At 46.7% G+C, this 24,873-nt stretch overlaps 1 protein-coding gene across 2 annotated transcripts; it reads left to right on the forward strand.

Moving 5' to 3' along the window:
- The first annotated feature begins 1,635 nt into the window (after positions 1-1,635).
- Positions 1,636-18,878, forward strand: PYGO2 (pygopus family PHD finger 2). Of its 2 annotated transcripts, none has more exons than XM_073552388.1 (3): positions 1,636-2,490; positions 14,837-14,886; positions 17,376-18,878. In XM_073552388.1, exons 1-3 carry the CDS (start codon positions 2,472-2,474, stop codon positions 18,432-18,434), a joined length of 1,128 nt encoding a protein of 375 aa, XP_073408489.1. In that variant the 5' UTR covers positions 1,636-2,471; the 3' UTR covers positions 18,435-18,878. The 2 variants fall into 2 exon arrangements, with proteins under 2 accessions (XP_073408489.1, XP_073408488.1); XM_073552387.1 differs by lacking the exon at positions 1,636-2,490 and adding an exon at positions 8,187-8,490.
- Positions 18,879-24,873: the final 5,995 nt, after the last annotated feature.

Raw genomic sequence — 24,873 nt, forward strand, 5'->3', positions numbered from 1 at the left:
CCAAAATATGCAAGTGTGAAACCAGCTTAACCCCATAAGGCCATGTGCACATGGTGCGGATTCTGCTGCGGATCAGCAGCGTTTCAGGCTCTGCAGCAGCTTTAGGTGCATTGTACAGTGTCATTGTTTTCAATGGTAAACTGAAAAACGCTGTGCACATGCTGCAGATTTTTCCGCGCGGATTTGCTGCGGGTTCAAATCCACAGCATGTCAATTCTTTGTGCGGAATCAGCTGCGGTTTCAAACCTCCATTGTAGAGGTGTGAAACCGTAGGGCTAATCCGCAGATATTTTTTACCTGCGGATTTTTCTAAATCCGCAGCACCAAAAATTATGTGTGCACATGGCCTAATTATTGGGGCTGGACCTAGATCTCCGTACAGTCTTGCCTGAAATCACTTTATTATATTGCTTACCCTTACCCTACCCTCAGCAAAAACTGCCGCTTCTCCCGGTAGGGTTCCTGTCCTGTGTGACTGTCCTGAATCCTCCTCACTCAGGCTGGTTTCACATTTGCGCTTTATGGCGCAGCGACGACCTGCGCACGGCCGCTGCTAAGCCCCGCCCCCTGCCCGCCCCTTCCGGTCATGCCGCCTACTAGCGCACATGGACGCTTGCGATCTGCGCACCCTATCTTTAGCATAGGGTGCGCAGATTGTGCGCTGGCCGTGCGCTAGCAGGATTTTGCCGTGCGCTGTGCACTTTTGAAGGTGTGCCCGTGTGCGCCGAACGCAGCATGTTGCATTTCGGCGCACAGTGCACCTTCAAAAGTGCGCAGTGCACGGCAAAATCCTGCTAGCGCACGGCCAGCGCACGATCTGCGCACCCTATGCTAAATTTAGGGTGCGCAGATCGCAAGCGTCCATGTGCGCTAGTAGGCGGCAATGACCGAAAGGGGCGGGCAGGGAGCCGGCAGGGGGCGAGGCTTAGCGGCGGCCGTGTGCAGTCTGTCGCTGCACCATAAAGCGCAAATGTGAAACCGGCCTCACTCAGTGCTGCACTGCTGAGTCGGGGGACTTTAACTAATAGCATACATGAGACCAATTTGCTGAGTCACTTGAGTTTAACCCCTCTACAGTCACATGCCATATACTGTATGCCATGCATGCATGTCTTGTCTGAAGCTAGGAGAAGTATATGACTTTCAATATTTCCACTCACTCCAGCACAGACAGCACACATTTCTCTCTGTCTCCTGACAGCTCTCCCTCCTCCCAGATGAGTCACTGCCACTGCCTGGCGCCAGAAAAAGAAAAAAAAAAAAAAAAAAAAAAAGACCCGGCTCGTTCACAGTGCAGAGTCGGCTCATTTCGTTCTCAGTGGGGAGCCGGCTCTTTGAACCGGATCGTTCATGAACGACACATCACTAGCCTGCAGGGAGGAGGCCCTCGGAACAACCCGATCACATCACGTTGTTCTGAGGGTGTCAGGAAGCACGCAGGGAACCCTCTCCCTGTGCGATGCTTCCCTATGCCACTGGAATGCTGCGATCATGTTTGATCGCAGTGTGCCGGGGGTTAAAGTGCCTGGAGCGGACCGTGACTGCTCCTGGAACTTAGTGCCGGGTGTCAGCTGTGATAACCAGCTGACACCCGGCCACAATCAGCCGCACTCCCCCCCCCCCGTGAGCGCGGCTGATCGATGATGACGTACTATCCCGTTCATGGGTATTAAGTCATAGGGCACATCGATGGGATAGTACGTCATATGGCAGAAAGGGGTCAATCAATATTTCTGTCAGTATTTAGTGAACATTTCTGTCAGTATTTGGGTGGTATTTAGTCAGCATTTGGGTGGTGTCAGAAATATGAATAACTCCTAAATTTCTATGTACACTTCCAGAGCTTGTGCTGCCCCTTCCCCATCACGTTTGTGCAATGTCACACTGAGCTTCTCATATGCAGTTCTCTCTCCCCCTGCCTGTGTGTCATTCTATCCCACTCTTTCCCCCCTCCCTTGGGAATGTGGCTTTTGACCAGGTAAATCCGGTTTGTCTGTAGCACATGGATTTGAAAGTTCCTTTGCCTATTCAAACTCGAAAATAATAACCCAGAATATTCACAGAGGCAGGAAACTTATATTTTTGGAACTTGCATAATTAAAGCTATCCATAGGTGGGTTTTGAAGCTTGAGCGGCTGCCAGAAATCGAGAGATGGATTTCTTCCCGCTCGTAGCTTCCAGACATGGCATGTTCGGTCTTAAATGAAAGATAATTTGGTAAGAAAACGTATAATACTCCTGTCGTCACTCTGGGAGCCTTGCAGCCTGTGATATGGCCCACAGAAGTTTTTTTAGTAACTTTCAAAAGGTGAGTACGTTCCCTAGGTCCACCCACCAAGTGAGGTCGGCTAGAAAAGGTATAAATCTAAGAAGCTTGATTAGGAAGTTGTTCAGACCTGGTGAGACAGCTATTTACCATCCATGCTGTGGACTGAATCTTTGTCCTTGCGAACTCCCCTCCTCCACATGGCATGCCAGTAACTGAGATGTGTAAGTTTCATATTTTAATCCCTTTTATTTTTTAACTGTATATACTGTATCTTGTCTCTTGTGTAAAATCTTTTTGTATTTTTGTAAACACTGCCTATATTTTCTGGAGTAAATCTATAAAATGTACTAGTTTTGTTTTCCTTGCTCTATAAACGTACCGCCACAACCCCCACACTAATTACGTTACCCTGTGGGTGGACTCCTGACCCAGTATTGGTTTTAATGTCAAACGAAGAGCTAGTGGCAGCAAAGTGTTCTGGGGGATTTGGGAGACTCTGGCAGTGATGGAACGTGGGTTTATGTGTGTATTTCAGGCCTGAGACTGGGGATATACATACCGCCCTCACTGCAGAGTGCCCAATAGCCAGTACACGACTAGGCAGCCTTTCTGCTGACTACTTATCCTAGGTTTAGTTCCCTGAGTGACCTGAGGTTAAGGGGGCGCCAGAGAGCTGCAAGTTCTTAACCGGAACTGGAAAGTGGGATATACAAATAAATCCCTGACATATTAGTGGGATTGCCAAATAGGATTCCTGACAGGTGGTATTTAGTCAGTATTTGGGAGGTACTTAGTCGATATTTCTGTCAGTACTTGGGAGGGTGGTATTCAATCAGTATTTCCGTGATATTTAGTCAGTATTTTGGTGACATTTAGTCAGTACTTCTGTTGGCATTTATATCAATATTTCAAGTAGTATTTAGTCAGCATTTAATGTGGTATTATTATTTTGGGTGATATTTAGTCAGTATTTCTTACAGTATTTAGTATTTTAGGTGGCATTTAGTCAGTGTTTAGTCAATATTTCGGGAGGTATTTGAGTGGTATTTACTATTTAGCCATTACCTGGCTGTAAGTATTTCTGTCAGTATTTGGGTGTTATTTAGTGAGTATTTCTGTCAATATTTCTGTCAGTATTTAGTCAGTATCTGTCAATATTTCGGAAGCTAGTCAGTATTTCGGGAGATATTTGGGTGGTATGTAGTCAGTACTTGGATGGTATTTAATCAGTATTTCTGTCAGTATTTGGGAGGTATTTATTCAGTATTTCGGTAGGTATCTAGTCAGTATTTCAGAAGCTATTTAGTCTGTATTTTGGTATGTAGTCAGTACTTGGGTGGTATTTAGTCAGTATTTCTGTCAGTTTTAGGGTGGTGTTTTTGCGAATACATAGGTGGTATTTAGTCAGTATATCTTTCAGTATTTTGGTGGTGTTTAGTCAGTACTTGGTTGGTATTTAGTCAGTATTTTGAGGTAGTATTTCCGGCGGCATTTAGTCAATATTTCTGTCAGTATTTTGGGTGGTATTTCGTTGATATTCCTGTCAGAATTTGGGTGATATTTAGACAGTGTCATGAACACCGCACTACACTCGCTCACTGAGCCAGTGCGCATGTCATGAGTACAAAAAAACCGTGCTTAAAGATACCTGTGGAGCAGGGCAGCAGCGGTGACAATGCATGCTTCAAACTATCAGGACCTGAAGCACATGACTGCTGGGGGCGTGGCCTAAGCTCCACAGAGCTAGGAGCTGCAGGGAAACTCCTAGAGAGGTAACTACGGGACAGGTTACCAAGGGGCATAGACAGGGGCGGAAACCAGATGAAGCCGGGGTCAATGCACGAGATAGCAGGACAGTACCAAAGGGTTAGACAGAACGGATAGTCAGGACGTAGCAATAGATCAGAAAACCAGAACGGGCAATAGAAGGTTCAATAGTGGCAAATGGTAGCGGAGTAACAATAGCCAAGCCAGGATGTCAGAACCAGAGAAGACAATAGTACCTAAAACGTGAGACGGAGATCAGAGTGAGGGGACAGGCCGGGTCATACACGGGAAGCAAACAAACAATGCAGAATACTCGCACACCAGGGGTCAGACACACAGCCAGAATAACAGTATAGCTGACAGAGAATGCTAGTCTGGAGTGAGTATAAATACCCCTCCCAGATCCAAAAGTTATCCCTGTGAGAACAGGACATTAACCATGTCCTAACCATGACAGACAGTACTTTAGTGGTATTTAGTCAATATTTTGGGTAATATTTAGTCAGTATTTCTGCTTGTCAGCATTTATATCAATATTTCAAGTCATATTTAGTCAGTATTTATTGTGGTATTATTAGTATTTTGGGTGGTGCTTAGTCAGTATTTCTGACAGTATTTTAGTATTTCGGGTGGTATTTAGTATCTTGGGTGGTATTTAGTTAGTATTTATGTCAGTGTCTATATCAATATTTCAGGTTGTATTTAGTCAGTATTTTGGGTGGTACCTAGTATTTCAAGAGGTATTTAGTCAGTATTTCAGGCGGTATTTATTCAGCATTTCGGGTGTTATTTAGTCTATATTTCTGTCAGTTTCAACATTTTGGGAGGTATTTAGTCAGTATTTTGGAAGGTATTTAGTCAGAATTTCATGCAGCATTTAATCAGTATTTCTGGGGATATTTAGTTAGTATTAAAGGTGGTATTTTGGGTGTTATTTAAGGTGGTATATAGTCAGTATTCTTGGCGCTATTTCTGACAGTATTTTTGGTGATATTTAGTTGGTATTTGTCAGTGTGTTAGTATTTTTATCAATATTTCAGGCTGTAGTTAGTATATTGTGTGGCATTGTACAAATTTTCTGTTGTAGTCAGTATTTAGAGAAGTATTTAGTCAGTATTTCGAGATTAGTAAGTATTTCGGGAGGTATTTAGTCAGTACTTGGGAAGTATTTAGTCATTACTTGGGTGGTATTTAGTCAGTATTACCTCCATGATGAAGCAGTGCGAAACGCGCATCGGGGCATAAGGGATGCCTGGGAAGCACCACCAGCTTGCGGTATGTAGTTATGGCAACAAATGACACATCTGGCTTGTTTATTTAGCGTGTGGTAACGATAGGGAAGACATTAGGGACTGTACATGATTGTCCCACTAACTTCAGTAATATGCCTGGCGGTAGTTGAGAGTTGTTATAGGGGACTACATCACGCTGCATTGCTTATGTCTCTCTTCTTGCCTCTCCCTTTTCTGGGAAAGAAGCAATATCCAATGTTATGCCTTCTATCGCTGTAGTGCCGTGCTCCCATAATTAATGGGTCTCTGTCAATTTGGTCTGGCACCTTCTTTTTAATTGGTTTCAATTGTGCATTTTTGCATAATAAAGATTGGCTTTTAAGATGTACCATTGTGTGGCACCTATTCTTAATTAGAAATTAAGGTTGCCACAAGGTTACATTAGTATTTTGGGTTGTACAGTATTTAATCAATAGTTCTGTCAGTATTTAGTGAATATTTCTGTCAGTATTTGGGTGGTATTTAGTCAGCATTTCGGGAGGTATTTGGGTAGTGTTTAGTCAGCACTTAAGTGGTATTTAGTCAGTATTTGTATTTAGTTAATATTTCTGTAAGTATTTGGGTGGTATTTAGATTAGATTAGATTAGATTAGATTAGATTAGATAAACTTTATTGATCCCGGAGGAAATTACAGTATTACAGCAGCAGAACAAAGATCAAGAACATTACAAGAACAATACACACTTTACAAAATAAGTCTATATGGACAGCAGATGCGGATAGACTGGTACTTGTAACTCACCAATTCCCCCCCATACACTTTGAACTTCATTTAGTCTTGGGATGCTTTACACTTATACATTTGTTAAACATCCCCACAGCTGTCGGAACAAACGATTTTCTATATCTTTCCTTTTTACACATTAGTTGGAGTAGACGCTTGCTGAATGTGCTCTTTTGCTTCGCAAACAGTTCATAGAGCGGGTGTGTATTGTTGCTCATTATAGCCTTGCATTTCTTAGTAATTCTATCCTCTAATACCTCCTCGAAAGTCCTGAGTTGTAGACCCACCGCCGCACTAGCCTTCTTGATAAGTTTATTCAGCTTATTCGCGTCAGCTGTGCGCACACTACTACCCCAGCATATAATTGCATCAAAGATTGCACTCGCCACAATGGATTGGTAGAACATTTCAAGCATTTTGCTACACACATTAAACGACCTTAACTTCCTTAGGAAGTAAAGTCTACTCATCCCTTTCTTGCAAACCTTCTCCATATGGCACCTCCAATCAAGCTTGCTGTCCAGGTGAACCCCCAAATATTTGAAATTCTCCACCATCTCCACATCCTGACCATCAATAGTGATAGGTAAGCAATCCTTCATTTAGTCAGTATTTTGGGAGATATTTAGTCAGTACTTGGGTGGTGTTTAGTCAGTATTGTAGATGGTATTTACAGTACTTAGATGGTATTTAGTCAGTATTTCTGTATTTGGGTGGTGTTTTTGTCCGTACTTAGTGGTATTAAGTCAGTATTTCAGAAGATATTAGTCAGTATTTCAGGAGGTATTTAGTCAGTATTTGGGTGTTACTAAGGCCGGTTTCACATTAGCGCTTTTTAAGCGCACGCACGGCCGGGGGTAGCTCCGCCCCCGAGCCGGCTCTCTGCCCGGCGTGCCCGCCCCTTGCTTGTAGCGCCGCCTACTAGCGGACAGCGGCGCCTGCGATCGGCGCACCCTATCTTTAAAAGTTTGATTTTGGCGCGCACGGCGCACCGTCAAAAGTGCGCAGCGCAGGTCAAAGCGCAACTAGCGCACGGCCTGCGCACGATCTGCGCACCCTATGCTAAAGATAGGGTGCGCCGATCGCAGGCGCCGCTGTCCGCTAGTAGGCGGCGCTACAAGCAAGGGGCGGGCACGCCGGGCAGAGAGCCGGCTCGGGGGCGGAGCTACCCCCGGCCGTGCGTGCGCTTAAAAAGCGCTAATGTGAAACCGGCCTTAGTCAGTATTTTGGGAGGCATTTAGTCAGTATTTCATCAGCATTTCTATCAGTATTTGGGTGGTATTTAGTCAGCATTTCGGGAGGTATTTAGTCAGTATTTTGTGTGGTATTTAGTAAATATTTGGGGGATATTTAGTTTGTATTTCTAGCGGTATAAGTTGACGTTCACATGTTCAGTATTTGGCGAGTACTTACATCAGTATTTGTAAGCGTAAACCAGAAAAGGAACAATCAGAGTTAAAGGGAACCTGTCACCAGTTTGGTGACACAGAAGCTAAAAATATCACCTTATTCAACATCTGTGCTGTATAGCCCCTCCCCCCCTACTCCCGCGCTGTATGGTAATCTTCTTGGTCCCATGGGCGTGGTTCGGGCCTCTCCCCCCGATTGCTGCTCGCCATCCTCCTTCTTTAATTGATGTGGATGACTCCTCCTGCATCATCCACATCGCCGTGCCACATCTCGCGCCTGCGCGGCAAGCTTTGCCCAACACAGAAGTGCGCATGCGCTGCCTATGTATTTCCATCTCATGTAACAAAACTACTTCCATGTGCTGTAAATATGTTTACGTGTGAACGTGGCCTTAGTATTTTGGCCGGGGACTAGTCGCAACGTCAGGCAGAGGTCCCTGCAGTCAGCACGTCTCTGGCTGCCTCCCTAGCTCTGCGGCTGCAGTTACTGCCAGTGGTGATGCTTTGCCTGCCGCGCACCTCAGCGATACCTCACAGCCTCCCCCTCTGGTCTCTAGTGCATCAGTCCGACCTGCAAGCAGCGAGGGAAATATGGCCGGTACCATTCACATAGTGGGGGGCATAGGCAATATTAATCAACGACCTAGCTGAGCCCTCAGAGGATGAGCTGCTCTGTCTGATTAATGATAAGATGGCGAAAGAGGAATGACAGTGAATTCAGTCCCGTGTTCTCCGTCATCGCAGTCTCCCCCTTCTCTTGACAATCGATGGTATTACCCTAGCAGCTTCCGGTGCGCTCTCAGCGTTTCCGGTTTTTGTGCGAGTGAGACACTGAGCCTTGTACTCCTGCGTCCGAAAAGTGAGGGAACAAATTGCGACATCTCGGGTATCGGGTACTGAGGCCTGCACACTGACGGGGCACCGGGGACATGCCCGGTGTGTAGACTGCGGCCCGCCTCCTTCTCTAATGGCCGCGGACCAGGACAAGCTGGAAGGTCTCACACTCCCGGGCCGCAGAGCCAAAGCCGGTGAGACCGGGGGAGCGCCAATGAAGGGGCTGAGGATGGAGGGGAGGGGCTGAGGATTAGGGGGGGAAGGATTAGGAGGGGTGGAGGATGAGGAGGGGCGGAGGATTAAGGGGGTGGAAGATTAAAGGGGGGATGGGTGGGGGTGGAGGATTAAAGGGGGAGGAGGGGCGGAGGATGAGGGGGATGGGTGGAAGCTTAAAGGGGAGGAGGATTAGGGGGAGGGGCGGAGGAGAAGGGAGGGGTGGAGGATTGGGGGTGGGAGGGGCAAAGGATTAGGGGGGCTGAGGATTAAGGGGAGGGGCAAAGGATTAGGGTAAGGGAGGGTCGGAGAATTAAAGGGAGGGGCTGAGGGGGCGGAGGATTAGGGGGAAGGGAGTGCGGAGGATTAGGGGAGGGGCGGAGGATTGGGGGAGGGGTGGAGGATTGGGGGAAAGGAAGGGGGGTGGATTAGGGGGAGGGGCGGAGGATTGGGGGAGGTTTTGGTGGATTAGGGAGAGGCGGATGATTGAGATGAGGGGTGGAGTATTAGGGGTAGGGGGAGTGGTGGATTAGACGCAGTAGGTGCGGAGGATTAGGGTGAGGGGAAGGAGGGGCCTAGGATTAAGTTGAGGGGTGAAGGATTAGGAGGGAGAGGTGGAGGATTATGAGGAGAGGATTATTAGGTGGATGGGTGGTGGAATAGGGGGAGGGGCGGAGGATTAGGGAGAGAAGGATTGGGGAGAGTGGCTGAGTATTAGGGGAGGGGCAGAGGACTAGGGGAGGAGGGTTTGAGGTATAGCGGATGGACAGTGGATTGGGGGAGGAGGAGTGGAGGATGGGGCAGGGGATTGGAAGGGAAGATGCAGTTTTAAGAAGGGAGGAGGATTAGGGGAGGAAAAGGTAAAGTTTAGGAGGGGAGGAGTATTAGGTGGGAGGAGTATTAGGTGGGAGGAGGAGCGAAGGATTAAGAAGTGGCTGAGAATTAAGGGGGATGAGAGGCGAAGTTTTAGGATGGGTGGAGGATTAGGGTAAGAAGGGCTCAAAATTAAAGGGGAGGAGGGGCGAAGGATTGTGGGGAGGGGATTGAGGAAGGGGCGGAGGATGGTCTGAGAATTGGGGAAGGAGAGGTTAAAGATTAGAGGAGGGTCAGAGGATTAGGACAAGGAGGGGCGTAGGATTAGGGGGAGGAACGTCTGAGGATTAGAGGAGCTGTGGTGGATTAGGTGGTAGGAGGGGTGGAGGATTAGAGGAGCGGTTGTAGATTAGGTGGTAGGAGGGGTGGAGTATTAGGGAAGGAAAAGACAGAGTTTTAGGAAAGGTAAAGGATTAGGGGGAGGAGGGCCTGAGGATTGGGGAAGGAGAGACTGAGGATTAGGGGAGGGGTGGTGGATTAGGTGGTAAGTGGCATGGAGGATTAGGGTGGATTGGGGAGGAAAAGACAGGAGGAGGAGTGGAGGATTAGGTGGGAGGAGGGGCTGAGCATTAGTAGAAGGAGGATTAGGGGAGAGGAGGGTCTGAGGTTTAGGAGGAAACGGGTTGGAGGATTAGGGGAAGAGGAGGGGTCGAAGATTAGTGGGGAGGATGGGCTGAGGTTTAGGGGGAAGACGGGGACAGGATTGGGGGAAAAAAGGAGTGGAGGATTGGGGAGGAAAAGGGGCAAAGATTTAGGAAGGGCGGAGGATTAGGGGGAGGAGAGGTGGATGATTAGGGAAGGAAAAAGGGGGCAGCGTTTTAGGAAGGACGGAAGATTAGGAAAGTAAAAGTGGTGGAGTGTTAGGAAGGGCAAAGGATTAGAAGGAGAAGGTGTGGAATTTTAGGAGGGGCTGAGCATTAGGGGGCGGTGCAATGGATTTGAGGGGAGGAGTGGCAGAGGATTAAGTAGGAGGAGGCACAGATTTCTAGGGGGTGAGGCGGGGTGGAGGATTAGGGGGAGGGGTGAAAGATTTGGGGTGGAGGGGGAGGAGAATGTGAGGGGTGGAGGGATGTAGGGGGGAGGAGAATTGGAGGATGTGGTGAGGAGGGGCTGAGGATTTGGTGGGTGTAGTGGAGGATGTGGTGAGGAGGGGCAGAGGATGTGAGGTGTGTAGTGTAGGATGTGGTGAGGAGGGGCAGAGGATATGAGGTGTGGAGTGGAGGATGTGGTGAGGAGGGGCAGAGGATGTGAGGTGTGGAGTGTAGGATGTGGTGAGGAGGGGCAGAGGATATGAGGTGTGGAGTGGAGGATGTGGTGAGGAGGGGCAGAGGATGTGAGGTGTGGAGTGGAGGATGTGGTGAGGAGGGGCAGAGGATATGAGGTGTGGAGTGGAGGATGTGGTGAGGAGGGGCAGAGGATGTGAGGTGTGGAGTGTAGGATGTGGTGAGGAGGGGCAGAGGATATGAGGTGTAGAGTGGAGGATGTGGTGAGGAGGGGCAGAGGATGTGAGGTGTGGAGTGTAGGATGTGGTGAGGAGGGGCAGAGGATATGAGGTGTGGAGTGGAGGATGTGGTGAGGAGGGGCAGAGGATGTGGGACTTTAGATGAGAAGCTGTGATGTGTGGAGGAGGAGAGAGGCAGAGAGAACAGGGGACGTGTGTGCAGTAGGATAGTTTGCGTAGGAGGAAAAATAATGTCAGGTGCTGTTGCTGTGCACACAAGTGAAAGTATTCGGCCCCCTGGAACTTTTCAACCTTTTCCTACATGTCATGCTTCAAACATAAAGATACCAAATGTAAATTTTCGGTGAAGAATCGACAACAAGTGGGACACAATTGTGAAATTCAACGAAATTTATTGGTTATTTTACATTTTTGTGGATATTCAAAAACTGAAAAGTGGGGCGTGCAATATTATTCGGCCCCTTTAACTTAATGCTTTGTTGTGCCACCTTTTGATGCAATTACAGCTGCAAGTCGCTTGGGGTATGTCTCTATCAGTTTTGTACAGTTGTGGCCATAAGTATTGACACCCCTACAATTCTGTCAGATAATACTCAGTTTCTTCCTGAAAATGATTGCAAACACATTCTTTGGTATTATTATCTTCATTTAATTTATCCTAAATGAAAAAACACAATTAAGAGAATGAAGCAAAAAGCAAAACATTGATCATTTCACACAAAACTCCAAAAATGGGCCATACAAAAGTATTGGCACCCTCAGCCTAATACTTGGTTGCACAACCTTTAGCAAAAATAACTGCGACCAATCGCTTCCGGTAAACATCAATGAGTTTCTTACAATGCTCTGCTGGAATTTTAGACCATTCTTCTTTGGCAAACTGATCCAGGTCCCTGATATTTGAAGGGTGCCTTCTCCAAACTGCCATTTTTAGATCTCTCCACAGGTGTTCTATGGGATTCAGGTCTGGACTCATTGCTGGCCACCTTAGAAGTCTCCAGTGCTTTCTCTCAAACCATTTTGTAGTGCTTTTTGAAGTGTGTTTTGGGTCATTGTCCTGCTGGAAGACCCATGACCTCTGAGGGAGACCCAGCTTTCTCACACTGGGCCCTACTTTATGGTGAAAAATTTGTTGGTAGTCTTCAGACTTCATAATGCACACGGTCAAGCAGTCCAGTGCCAGAGGCAGCAAAGCAACCCCAAAACATCAGGGAACCTCTGCCATGTTTTACTGTAGGCCGTGTTCTTTTCTTTGAATGCCTCTTTTTTTCTCCTGTAAACTCTATGTTGATGCCTTTGCCCAAAAAGCTCTACTTTTGTCTCATCTGACCAGAGAACATTCTTCCAAAACGTTTTAGGCTTTGTCAGGCAAGTTTTGGCAAACTACGGCCTGGCTTTTTTATGTCTCGGGGTAAGAAGTGGGGTCTTCCTGGGTCTCTTACCATACAGTCCCTTTTCATTCAGACGCCAACGGATAGTACGGGTTGACACTGTTGTACCCTCGGACTGCAGGGCAGCTTGAACTTGTTTGGATGTTAGTCGAGGTTCTTTATCCAACATCCGCACAATCTTGCGTTGAAATCTCTTGTCAATTTTTCTTTTCCGTCCACATCTAGGGAGGTTAGCCACAGTGCCATGGGCTTTAAACTTCTTGATGACACTGCGCACGGTAGACACAGGAACATTCAGGTCTTTGGAGATGGACTTGTAGCCTTGAGATTGCTCATGCTTCCTCACAATTTGGTTTCTCAAGTCCTCAGACAGTTCTTTGGTCTTCTTTCTTTTCTCCATGCTCAATGTGGTACACACAAGGACACAGGACAGAGGTTGAGTCAACTTTAATCCATGTCAACTGGCTGCAAGTGTGATTTAGTTATTGCCAACACCTGTTAGGTGCCACAGGTAAGTTATAGGTGCTGTTAATTACACAAATTAGAGAAGCATCACATGATTTTTCGAACAGTGCCAATACTTTTGTCCACCCTCTTTTTTATGTTTGGTGTGGATTTATATCCAATTTGGCTTTAGGACAATTCTTTTTGTGTTTTTTCATTTAAGACAAATTAAATGAAGATAATAATACCAAAGAATTTGTGTTTGCAATCATTTTCAGGAAGAAACTGAGTATTATCTGACAGAATTGCAGGGGTGTCCATACTTTTGGCCACAACTGTACATCGAAAGACTGAAATTCTTGCCCATTCTTCCTTGGCAAACAGCTCGAGCTCAGTGAGGTTTGATGGAGATCGTTTGTGAACAGCAGTTTTCAGCTCTTTCCACAGATTCTCGATTGGATTCAGGTCTGGACTTTGACTTGGCCATTCTAACACCTGGATACGTTTATTCGTGAACCATTCCATTGTAGATTTTGCTTTATGTTTGGGATCATTGTCTTGTTGGAAGACAAATCTCCGTCCCAGTCTCAAGTTATTTGCAGACTCCAACAGGTTTTCTTCAAGAATGGTCCTGTATTTGGCTCTATCCATCTTCCCATCTATGTTAACCATCTTCCCTGTCCCTGCTGATGAAAAGCAGGCCCAAACCATGATGCTGCCACCACCATGTTTGACAGTGAGGATGGTGTGTTCAGGATGATGAGCTGTGTTGCCTTTACGCCAACATATCGTTTGGCATTGTTGCCACAAAGTTCGATTTTGGTTTCATCTGACCAGAGCACCTTCTTCCACATGTTTGGTGTGTCTCCCAGATGGCTTATTGCAAACTTTAAACTACACTTTTTATGGATATCTTTGAGAAATGGCTTTCTTCTTGCCACTCTTCCAATAAGGCCATAATTGTGCAATGTACAACTTATTGTTGTCCTATGGACAGACTTTCCCACCTCAGCTGTAGATCTGTTCAGTTCATCCAGAGTGATCATGGCCCTCTTGGCTGCATCTCTGATAAGTCTTCTCCTTGTTTGAGATGAAAGTTTACAGGTAGATTTGCAGTGGTATGATACTCCTTCCATTTCAATATGATCGCTTGCACAGTGCTCCTTGGGATGTTTAAAGTTTTGGAAATCATTTTGTATCCAAATCCGACTTTAAACTTCTCCACAACAGTATCATGGACCTGCCTGTTGTGTTCCTTGGTCTTCATGATGCTCTCTGTGCTTCAAACAGATCCTTGAGACTATCACAGAGCAGATGCATTTATATTGAGACTTGATTACACACAGGAGGATTATATTTATAATCATTAGTCATTTAGGACAACATTGGATCATTCAGAGATCCACAATGAACTTTTGGAGTGAGTTTGCTGCACTGAAAGTAAAGGGGCCGAATAATATTCCACTTTTTAGTTTTTGACTTTCCACAAAAATTTAAAATAACCAATAAATTTCGTTCAACTTCACAATTGTGTTCCACTTGTTGTTGATTCTTCACCAAAAATGTACATTTGGTATCTTTATGTTTGAAGCATGATATGTGGGAAAAGGTTGAAAAGTTCCAGGGAGCCGAATACTTTCGCAAGGCACTGTATATGTAAATGGAACACATTAGCTCTCTAGTGCCCCTGAAAGACCCCCATGGATAGCGCTTGAGTACCAGCTGGGGGTGCGGCTGTTGGAGGCTGCATCTTTTTGCCCCTCTTTATGGCCTCCACCATTCAGTTGCCTTTTACCAGAACTCCATTGATGTTTGCCATGATGGAGACAAATGAGCAGCCGGGACCCTTTCTAATGAACAGTTGGCCTGTCAGCCATTTGTGTGGTGGTTCCTCCATAGGTCCAGTAGCTTGGAATCATTATGGGATATTTCAGCCCTGCTTCTACATTGGAAGTTGACATCACATCTTCAGATTCTTGCTAAAATTCTGGCAGTTGAGACGTCATCTGCGCTACTTACCTGATGTGGGATGAGTGGCACATGAATACCCCTGTAGCTTTGTTCTATATCTTTGGGATGGAAGCTCTGCGGGCTGTTTCTCATATAATAATGTCCTGGCACATGATTATGATCTCGTTGATCTTTTGTGTTTTTCAGGCATGCAAATGAAGAGCCCAGAGAAGAAACGCCGCAAGTCAAACACTCAGGTATGGAGAACAGGGGATTGGGAAGAAACACAGCGGAGTGTAGAGGAACAGAGAGTTAAGGGACATTCACTGTTGGCCACTTTCCGAAGGTTGAGGCCCTTCACTGTCTGTAGGCTAGTCTCTGTCTCCCAGCACTAAACCCCCCCCAATCCAGTTGCCCTGGGTGCTGGTGGTCTCCATTGTCCAACCCTCTACATCTATCACATCATTAGCAGCATCTTCCGTAATTTTCAGGGACCTTAGTCCTTTCTATGTGATACTAGGAGAGATGATGATACATGGGGTGTGATACTTGGGAGATGATGGTGCACAGGGCATGTGATACTGAGGAGATGATGGTACACAGGGTGTGTGATACTGGAGGAGAGGATGATACATGGGGTGTGTGATACTGGACGAGATGATACATGGGCTTTGTGACACTGAAGGACATGATGATACACGGGGTGTGTGATACTGGGGAGAAGATGATACATGGAGTGTGTGATACTGGGGAGGTGCTGGTGCAGAGGGTGTGCGATACTGGAGGAGATGATGATACACAAGGTTTGTGATACTGGAGGAGTTGATGGTACATGGGGTGTGTGATACTGGGGAGAAGATGGTACACGGGGTGTGTGATACTGGAGGAGATGATACACGAGGTGTGTGTGATACTGGAGGAGATGATACACGAGGTGTGTGTGATACTAGAGGAGATGATGATACACGAGGTGTATGATACTAGAGGAGATGATGATGGTACATGGGGTGTGTGATATTTGAGGAGGTAATGCTGATACATGGGATGTGTGATACTGGAGGAGATGATATACAGGGTGTGTGATACTGGAAGAGATGATGATACCTGGTTGTGACAATGGAGGAGATATTGATGATACACGGGGTGTGTGATACTGGAGGAGATGATGATGATACACGCGGTTTGTGATACCGGAGGAGATGATGATACACAGAGTGTGTGATACTGGAGGAGATGATGATAATACACGGTGTAATACCGGAGGAGATGATAATACACAGGATGTGTGATACTGGAGAATATCATGATACACGGAGTGTGTGATACAGGAGAAGATGATGACTCACAGGGTGTGTGATACTGGAGAAGATGATAATACATGGGGTGTGTGATACTGGAGGAGATTATGATACACGGTGTTTGCGATACTGGAGGAGCTAATACACAGGATGTGTGATACTGGAGGAGATGATGGTACACAGGGTGTGTGATGCTGGGGAGATGATGATACACAGGGTGTGTGATACTGGAGGAGATGATGGTATTCGGTGTGATACTGAGGAGATGATACACAAGGTGTATTATACTGGAGGAAATGATGGTACACAGGGTGTGACACTGAAAGAGATGATGATACACTGGGTGTGTGATACTGGATGAGATAATGGTACACAGGGTGTGTGATACTGGAGGAGATGACGATATATGGGATGTGTGATATTGGAAGAGATGAAACACGGGATGTGTGATATTCGAGGAGATGATGATACACAGGATGTATGATACTGGAGTAGATGATGATGCACAGGGTTTGTGATACTGGAGGAAATGATGATACACAGGGTGTGATACTGGCGGAGATGATGATACATGGGGTGTGTGATACTGGGGAGATGATGATACCTGGTTGTGATAATGGAGGAGATGATGATACAAAAGGTATTTGATACTGGAGGAGATGATGATACACGGCGTGTGTGATACTGGAGGAGATGATGATACACAGTGTGCTTGATACTGGAGGAGATGATGATACACAGGGTGTGATACTGGAGGAGATGATGATACACAGGGTATGTGATACTGGGGAGATGATAGTACACAAGGTGTGATACTGGAGGAGATGATGGTACACAGGGTGTGTGATACTGAAGGAGATGATGGTACACAGAGTGTGATACTGGGGAGATAATGATACATGGGGTGTGTGATACTGGAGGAGTTGAGGATACCTGGTTGTGATACTGGAGGAGAAGATGATGATGCACGGGGTGTGTGACACTGGAAGAGATGATGATACACAGGGTGTGTGATACTGGAGGAGATAATACACGGGGTGTGTGATACTGGAGGAGATGATGATACACAGGGTGTGTGATACTGGAGGAGTTGATACACGGGGTTATACTGGAGGAGATAATTATACATGGTTGTGATACTGGAGGAGATGGTACATGGTTGTGATACTGGGGAAGATGATGATACAGATGATGTTGTTACAGGGTGTGATACTGGAGCAGATATGGGGTGTGATGCTGTTGTGTTTGGAACGTGTTGTGCTTGGTATCGGCTTCGTCCCCATATCATGACATATCAGGTGATGTGGAGGGAGAGGGTTGAAGCCTTCTTTTTTCTGTTAGTACATGATGTCCTCTAGGTGGCGCTCTCCTTTCTGTCCTGGTTGTGGTCGGTGAATGTGACTTTCTCATGCCGTCACCTGCTCAGTGTTTCTTTTTGTCTTCCGCAGGGACCCGCGTACTCTCACCTTTCGGAGTTTGCCCCTCCGCCCACCCCAATGGTCGATCACCTGGTGGCATCTAATCCTTTTGAAGATGACTTTGGGGCTCCGAAGGTCACTGCTGCCCCCTCTCCCTTCATGAACAACCCTGTGCCGTTTGGAAACTTCCGCATGCAGGGGGGTATGCCACACCAAGTACCCCCTGGTTATCCTGGGGGGCCGCAGCCTATGAGACGTCAGCCCCCGCCCTTCCCTCCCAGCCAGATGGGCCCTGGATTTGGGATGCCACAGAATCCTAATTATGTGCAACCGGGAAACATGAACTTTTCCAATCAGCCTTTCAGTCAGGGCATGGGACAGAGCTTCAGCCCCCCAGCCGGGCAGATGATACAGGGGCCAGTAGGAGGGTTTGGCCCTATGATGTCGCCCACAATGGGACAGCCACCTCGAGGGGACATGGGCCCTGTCCCTGTACTAAACTCACCTGGTGGCCCTCCATTCTCTCAGCGCTTTGGTTCTCCTGGACACCCGTTTGGACAAGCCTCCATGCAGAGACCCAGCCTTCCTCCTAACAGCAGCCCCTTTGCTGGGGCAGATCAGACCTTCCCGCCTGGCGTAGAGGAGCATAGCAAAAATGTAAACCCCCCAAGCAACAGCTTCAGCCAGGAGCAGCATGTTGGATCGCCATCTGCTATTAATGGCAACCAGCAAAACTTTACCCCAAACAGCGCCCCCCGGGGGAACAGCAGCACTCCCGAAGTCAACAACATTCCCCCACCAAGCAAACCCACCGGCAACTCTGGCCACCAGCCACCCCCTGGCTTGGTGTATCCATGCGGAGCCTGCCGGAACGAGGTGAACGATGATCAGGATGCCATATTGTGCGAGGCGTCCTGTCAGAAGTGGTTTCATCGGGAGTGTACGGGAATGACCGAAAGCGCCTACAGTCTGCTGACCCGCGAGTCGTCTGCCGTCTGGGCCTGCGACTATTGTCTGAAAACCAAGGACATCCAGTCTGTGTACATACGAGAACCTATGGGCCAGCTGGTGGCCGCCAATGATGGCTAACAGCCCCCGCTACTGACTCATGGACCCCATTCTCTGAGTGGAGATAGTTGTGGTTTTATTCTCTACAGGTCAATGAGAGGCGCTCAAATTGTGTGTGCGTCCAGAACCCCCGAAAGTGCTGATCAGGGGGCAAAGTGTGCAGCTACATGAGGCGTTAGGGGAAGTGCTGATGGCAGGAGGCCCTCAGACCAGCACTTGTGGGGGCGTCTGGGTTGCTCCTTAGTACAGATATGCCGTTGTCATAGCTTTGTGTGGCCTCCGGGGTGGCGCTGTGTGAGTCTACCCTGTGCATGGGCTGCTCTGTTATCTGTCATTCTACCTCATTGTAATAAGATACTACAGAAGATGCACGAGACCTGCGCTGATCGGCCTCTTCTGTACCTGGGCGGCACCACCGCCACTCTGCCGTCATATCATATGCACTTAATAAATCCACTGCCCGTGGTTTCCTCGAATTTGTCAGCCAGGAATAGTTGTCATAGGGACAGCTGCATCTTCTAGCACTGATTGCTCCTCCGCGTAATCATGGAAAGGTCTCTGGCTGCAGCTTCACTATAGAGAAGTGGCACACAGTGACCTCCATATGAAACAACATCCTGGGAGGGATTAGATCTTGTCTGCTGGGAGTTGTAGGTATGCGACAGTTGGAGAGTCGTATGTTGGAAAGCTCTGCAGGGGCTGTGTACAGTACTCACTGGCCCATATTGTGCAGTGCAGAGCTCGGAACATGAAGTTTTGGGTCAGTAGTGGTGGTCTTAGGACCCTCCGTCAGGTGTACTGGAAATCTAGGTGCAGATGTCACCCCATAACGCAGGGACGGGGAACGGTTTTCTGCCAAAGCCCAGTTGGATATTTATATCGTTTTTCGTGGCTCGCACAAAATTATCAACTTGAAATTTATCCTGCGAAATTTGGTCAAACAATTTCTCCTGCCCTAATGTGAGGAAGCAGCTGCTTCTCTTTGGTGCGGCTGTGATGTTAGGTGGGATAGATGATGATGCTACTCACAGCTGCTTTTCCAGTTATGTGTTGTTTTGGAGCTCAGTCGACTTTTTGTGATGAATTTTGAAAAATTGCAGCAGTAAGGTCTGAACACACATGTAGATTACACTGCAGATCTCACTGGGAAATCAATTCTCACATTACATTTATATGCTGCAAGCAGTGTGGGTCTGCTGTATATGCATCACATAGGAGACGCTGACACAGCTGTATATACATCACATAGGAGACACCGGGACTGTCTTCTGTACATCATGCAGGAGGCGCAGGGAGTGTCATACATCACATAGGAGACTCCGGGACTGCTGTCTGTACATCATGTAGGAGACGCCGGGACTGTCATCTATACATCATGTAGGAGACACAGAGTCTTCCATAGACATCACAAAGAAGACACCGGAACTGCTGGCTATACATCATATAAGAGACACCGGGACTGCGCTTTATATATCACAAAGCAGATACTGACACAGCTGTATGTACATCATGTAGGAAATGCTGGGACTGCTGTCTATAGGAAAAATAGAAGTGGATCCAGCTCACTCACAGGGCTTATTTAAAAATCAGCAACATTTATTGTATTATCCTTTAAAAATTGAAGATTACAAACGGACATCTTGGATGACTCAGGTAACCAGTGTTCAAGAGCTGTGTTGCTCAAAACGCATATGACCTTATTACACACCACCTCCTGTCATTGCTGTGTCATCTGAGATGTCCATTTGTAATCTTCAGTTTTTAAGGGATAATCCAATAAATGTTTGCTGTTTTTTTAAAATGAGCCCTGTGAGTGAGCTGGATCCACTTCTATTTTTCCTATTGCTTTGGACACTTTGCAGCAGTGAGGATGCCGTGCTTCTTCTTGTGCCTGGAATTACATCTCGGGTGAGCTGAAATTTTCTCATTTTTTCATTTGTGACTGCTGTCTATACATCACATAGAATAATAATAATCTTGTCATGTTCCAGACTGGGTTTTCCCTGTCTCTCCTTTTCCCGGTCTGGTCATTCAGGGGTTAAATTTTCTCTGCCTCGTTCTGGTGTTAGGTCGGCTATTTCTCTGCGCTGCTTCCTGCAAGCAGTGTCAGTTATATTTCCTGCCTATGGCTTGTGTAGCTGACTCTGGAAAACCCCTGGTTTGTCCTGCTGTGCTTAGCTGACTTTGTTTGAGTCTGTGTGCTCCGGTCCTGCCTGTCCCGTCTCTGTGTGTCCTTGTGTGTTTGGATTCCCCGGTATCCGACTCTGACCTGCCGCCTGTCTCTTGCTTCTGGCATTTCTGCTTCTGACCGGTACTGACCTTTTTGGCGCTCCTCTGACTGTTTGGTATTTCCCTTAGTACTGCGCTACTCTCTGGTATCAACCCGGCTTGTTTTACTATTCTGCTGCCACCTGGTGGTAGCCTCGCTCCAGTGCTGTGGGTCTGCTTTGTGCAGTATTTCAGTCTTCCCTCCACTCTGCTCCCATCTTGTGGAGTTTGCATTTACCTGCAGAGCTGCAGCGTGACAAATCTCTTTATTTATATAGCGCCAACATAATCTGCAGCGCTTTACAGTTTGCACACATTATTGCTGTCCCGATGAGGCTCACAATCTAAATTACCTATTAGTATGTTTTTGGCAGACACTGACACAGCTGCATACATCAATCACATACGAGACGTTGGGACTGTTGTCTATATATCACAAAGCAGACACTGACACAGCTGTAGATACATTATGTAGAAGATGCCGGGATTGTCGTGTATATATCATGTTGGAGACACAGAGACTGCCATAGACATCACAAAGAAGACACTGGAACTGCCGGCTATACATCACGTAGGAAACGCCGGGACTGCTGGTTATATATCACAAAGCAGACACTGACACAGCTGTATGTACATCATGTAGGAGACCCTGAGACTGCTGTCTATACATCACAAAGAAGACACTGACACAGCTGCATATACATCAGTCACGTATGAGAAGCTGGGACTACGGTCTATATATCACAAAGCAGACACCGACACAGCTGTATATACATCACGTAGGAGACGCCGGGACTGCCGTCTATACATCACGGAGGAAACTTCAGGACTGCCGTCTATACATCACGTATTAGACGCCAGGCCTGTCGTCTATACATCTTGTAGGAGACACAGAGACTGCCATAGCCAACACAAGATGCCGGAACTGCCGTCTATACATCACGTAGGAGACATCGAGACTTCCTGATACATCACAAAGAAGACGCAAGGACTGCTATGTGTACATCACAAATGAAACACTGACACAGCCGTCTATACATCACGTAGGTGACGCTGGGACTGCCGTCTGTATATCACGTAGTAGACACCGGGACTGCCTTGTATACACATGAGAGACTGTATACATCACATTGGAGACATAAAGACTGCCATATATACATCACTAAGAAACACTGATGTGGAGACACGAGGGTCAGTGGGTACTCTGGTCCGGTTGTCTTTAGTGAGACCGCAGGGACTGGGGCTCATCCCACTGAACGCCCATACTCCTCTATGGGCAGAACACTACTTTGATACCACACTCTGATAAGAATTTATTGGATCACCAACAGTTGTAAGCATATCTCTAAAGGCTCCGTTACACACAATGATATTGTGAACGATATCGTTGCAACGTCACCAGTTTGGTGACGTTGCAGCGATGTCGAAACGACGTTGCGTGTGACATGTAGCAACGACCAGTTGGCTGATCGTTAATCGTTGCCTAATGGTCTGGGCCATAATTCTATCGTTGGTCTCCCGCTGAGAAGCACACAACGATCAGCGACGCTGGGAGCTGGTATCCAAGGTAAACAGCGGGTAACTAAGAGCCGCGCGGTTCTTAGTTACCCGCTGTTTACCCTGGATACCAGCTTGCTTGCTGGTCCAGATAGCTGGTGAGTCTATGTCCCAGCGATCCCATCCACGTCGGATCGTTGGTGGGATCGCTGGGACATTGAAGCGTGTAACGGGGCCCTAAGGCTGTTTTCACGTTAAGGAAAGCTGCTGAGAGGATACTGCCCCATTTTGTACGCGCAGTGATTCCTCATGTGTTCATTGAATCCCCGCATCTTAGACTGTGTTATTTATCTTGCGGAGACTGAGCATCTCCGCAAGATAGACATGCTGCGGTGTATAAAGACGCGCCGCATGTACATATACATGGGTGTGCCACCTGCGTGTTTGCACGCATAGTGGAGATTGGATTTCATAAAATCCCCTCCACTGTGCTGTAACATCTGGACGCTGCAAATTCGCAGCATTTCCTGAACGTGGAAACATACCCTAATTCCCAGAAAGTACACAAGATGGTACAAATGACAAGAGTCTCACCCTTCCGCTACAATTACACAATTGTCTGATAAGTGATGGAAGAGACTGGCTGCTTCCACTAATAGGCCAGTATTTGGGAAACTTAACAGTGAGTGTATGGTATATACACCTCTGATTCCAGTGCATGGAATGAATATATACAGTGGGTACAGAAAGTATTCAGACCCCTTAAATTTTTCACTCTTTGTTTCAGTGCAGCCATTTGGTAAATTCAAAGAAGTTCATTTTTTTCCTCATTAATGTACACTCTGCACCCCATCTTGTTGGAAAAAAAACAAATGTAGACATTTTGCAAATTTATTAAAAAAGACAAACTGAAATATCACATGGTCTTAAGTATTTAGACCCTTTGCTCAGTATTGAGTAGAAGCACCCTTTTGAGCTAGTACAGCCATTAGTCTTATTGGGAATGATGCAACAAGTTTTTCACACCTTGATTTGGGGATCCTCTGCCATTCTTCCTTGCAGATCCTCTCCAGTTCCGTCAGTTTGGAAGGTGAACGTTGGTGGACAGCCATTTTCAGGTCCTCCAGAGATGCTCACTTGTGTTTAGGTCAGGGCTCTGGCTGGGCCAATCAAGAATGGTCACAGAGTTGTTCCGAAGCCACTCCTTTGTTATTTTAACTGTGTGTCACACAGTATTATTGGGTTATTGTCTTGGAAGGTGATCCTTTGGCCAAGTCTGAGGTCCAGAGCACTCTGGAAGAGATTTTCATCCTGGATATCTCTGCTTGGTCGCATTCATGTTTCCTTCAACGGCAACCAGTAGTCCTGTCCCTGCAGCTGAAAAACACCCTCATAGCATGAGGCTGCCACCACCATGTTTCATTGTTGGGATTGTAATGGGCAGGTGATGAGCAGTACCTGGTTTTCTCCACACATACCACTTAGAATTATCACCAAAAATGTCTATCTTTGTCTCCTCAGAGCAGAGAATTTTATTTCTCATAGTCTGGGAGTCCTTCATGCATTTTATCAAGCTACGTGGGCTTTCATATGTCTTGCACTGAGGAGAGGCTTCCGTCGGGCCACTCTGCCATAAAGGCCCAACTGGTGGAGGGCTGCAGTGATAGATGACTTTGTGGAACTTTCTCCAATCTCCTTACTGCATCTCTGGAGCTCAGCCACAGTGATCTTGGGGTTCTTTACCTCTCACCAAGGCTCTTCTCCTACGATTGCTCAGTTTGGCTGGATGGCCAGGTCTAGGAAGACTTCTGGTGGTCCCAAACTTCTTCCATTTAAGGGTTAGGCTGTGTTCACATTACGTTAGGCAGTCCATTAGACGGACTGCGTTACACTGCGGTATAACGCAGTCCGTTAGCGCTGCCATTCAGCCCCATTTTCGGGCGCATCGCGACATGCCGTAAAGCGGCACGCGTTCACGAAGTGCCATCATTAACTGACGGAGCCTCAGATGCGGGCTGCAGCGTCTGAGGCTCCGTTACCACTAGCGCAGATGAATCATCTGTGCTAGCACAGATGATTCATCTGCGCTAGCGGGTATAGCATAATGCGATCGCGTTATGCTATACCGTTAACGCAGCCCGTCAACGCTATGCGTTGAAAGGGCTGCTTAACGTAATGTGAAACCAGCCTTATGGAGGCTACTGTGCTCTTGGGAACCTTGAGTACTGCAGAAATTCTTTTGTAACCTTGGCCTTGCCACAATTCTGTGTCTGAGCTCCTTGGCCAGTTCCTTTGACTTCATGATTCTCATTTGGTCTGACATGCACTGTGAGGTCTTATATATAGACAGGTGTGTGCCTTTTCAGCAGGGCTGTGGCGTCAAACCTCCAACTCCTCAGTTTCCATGACTACTACTCCCTCATACATGGCTCATGTTTAAATTTAAGTGATAAATTTACTGTAGTAAAATGGTAACATCAGGCTTTTAATCATTATTAAGATACAAAAATCAAACCATTTAGATAGAACATAAAATATACTTATTGGAATACAACTTTAGAACAAAAAAACTTGCATATTTACAATTTATTATACACTATGCAGTAAGTGGAAAAAAAACAGTTTTCAACAAAAACGTACTGAATAACATTTGTGCAGTCTATGAATTTGCTTTGAGAAATAGTATCGCCTCCAT

Source organism: Dendrobates tinctorius, unplaced genomic scaffold (assembly GCF_039654945.1).
Source record: "Dendrobates tinctorius isolate UK_male_01 unplaced genomic scaffold, ASM3965494v1 ptg000189l, whole genome shotgun sequence".
In the NCBI taxonomy this organism is placed as follows: Eukaryota; Metazoa; Chordata; class Amphibia; order Anura; family Dendrobatidae; genus Dendrobates; species Dendrobates tinctorius.

Excerpts from the sequence above, each read along its gene's own strand:
- PYGO2 (XM_073552387.1), top strand. The coding sequence starts at position 8,430 with ATGGCCGCGGACCAGGACAAGCTGGAAGGTCTCACACTCCCGGGCCGC. Across the intron at positions 8,491-14,836 it reads GGGCCGCAGAGCCAAAGCCG|GCATGCAAATGAAGAGCCCA; the intron begins GTGAGACCGGGG and ends TGTGTTTTTCAG. Across the intron at positions 14,887-17,375 it reads GCCGCAAGTCAAACACTCAG|GGACCCGCGTACTCTCACCT; the intron begins GTATGGAGAACA and ends TGTCTTCCGCAG.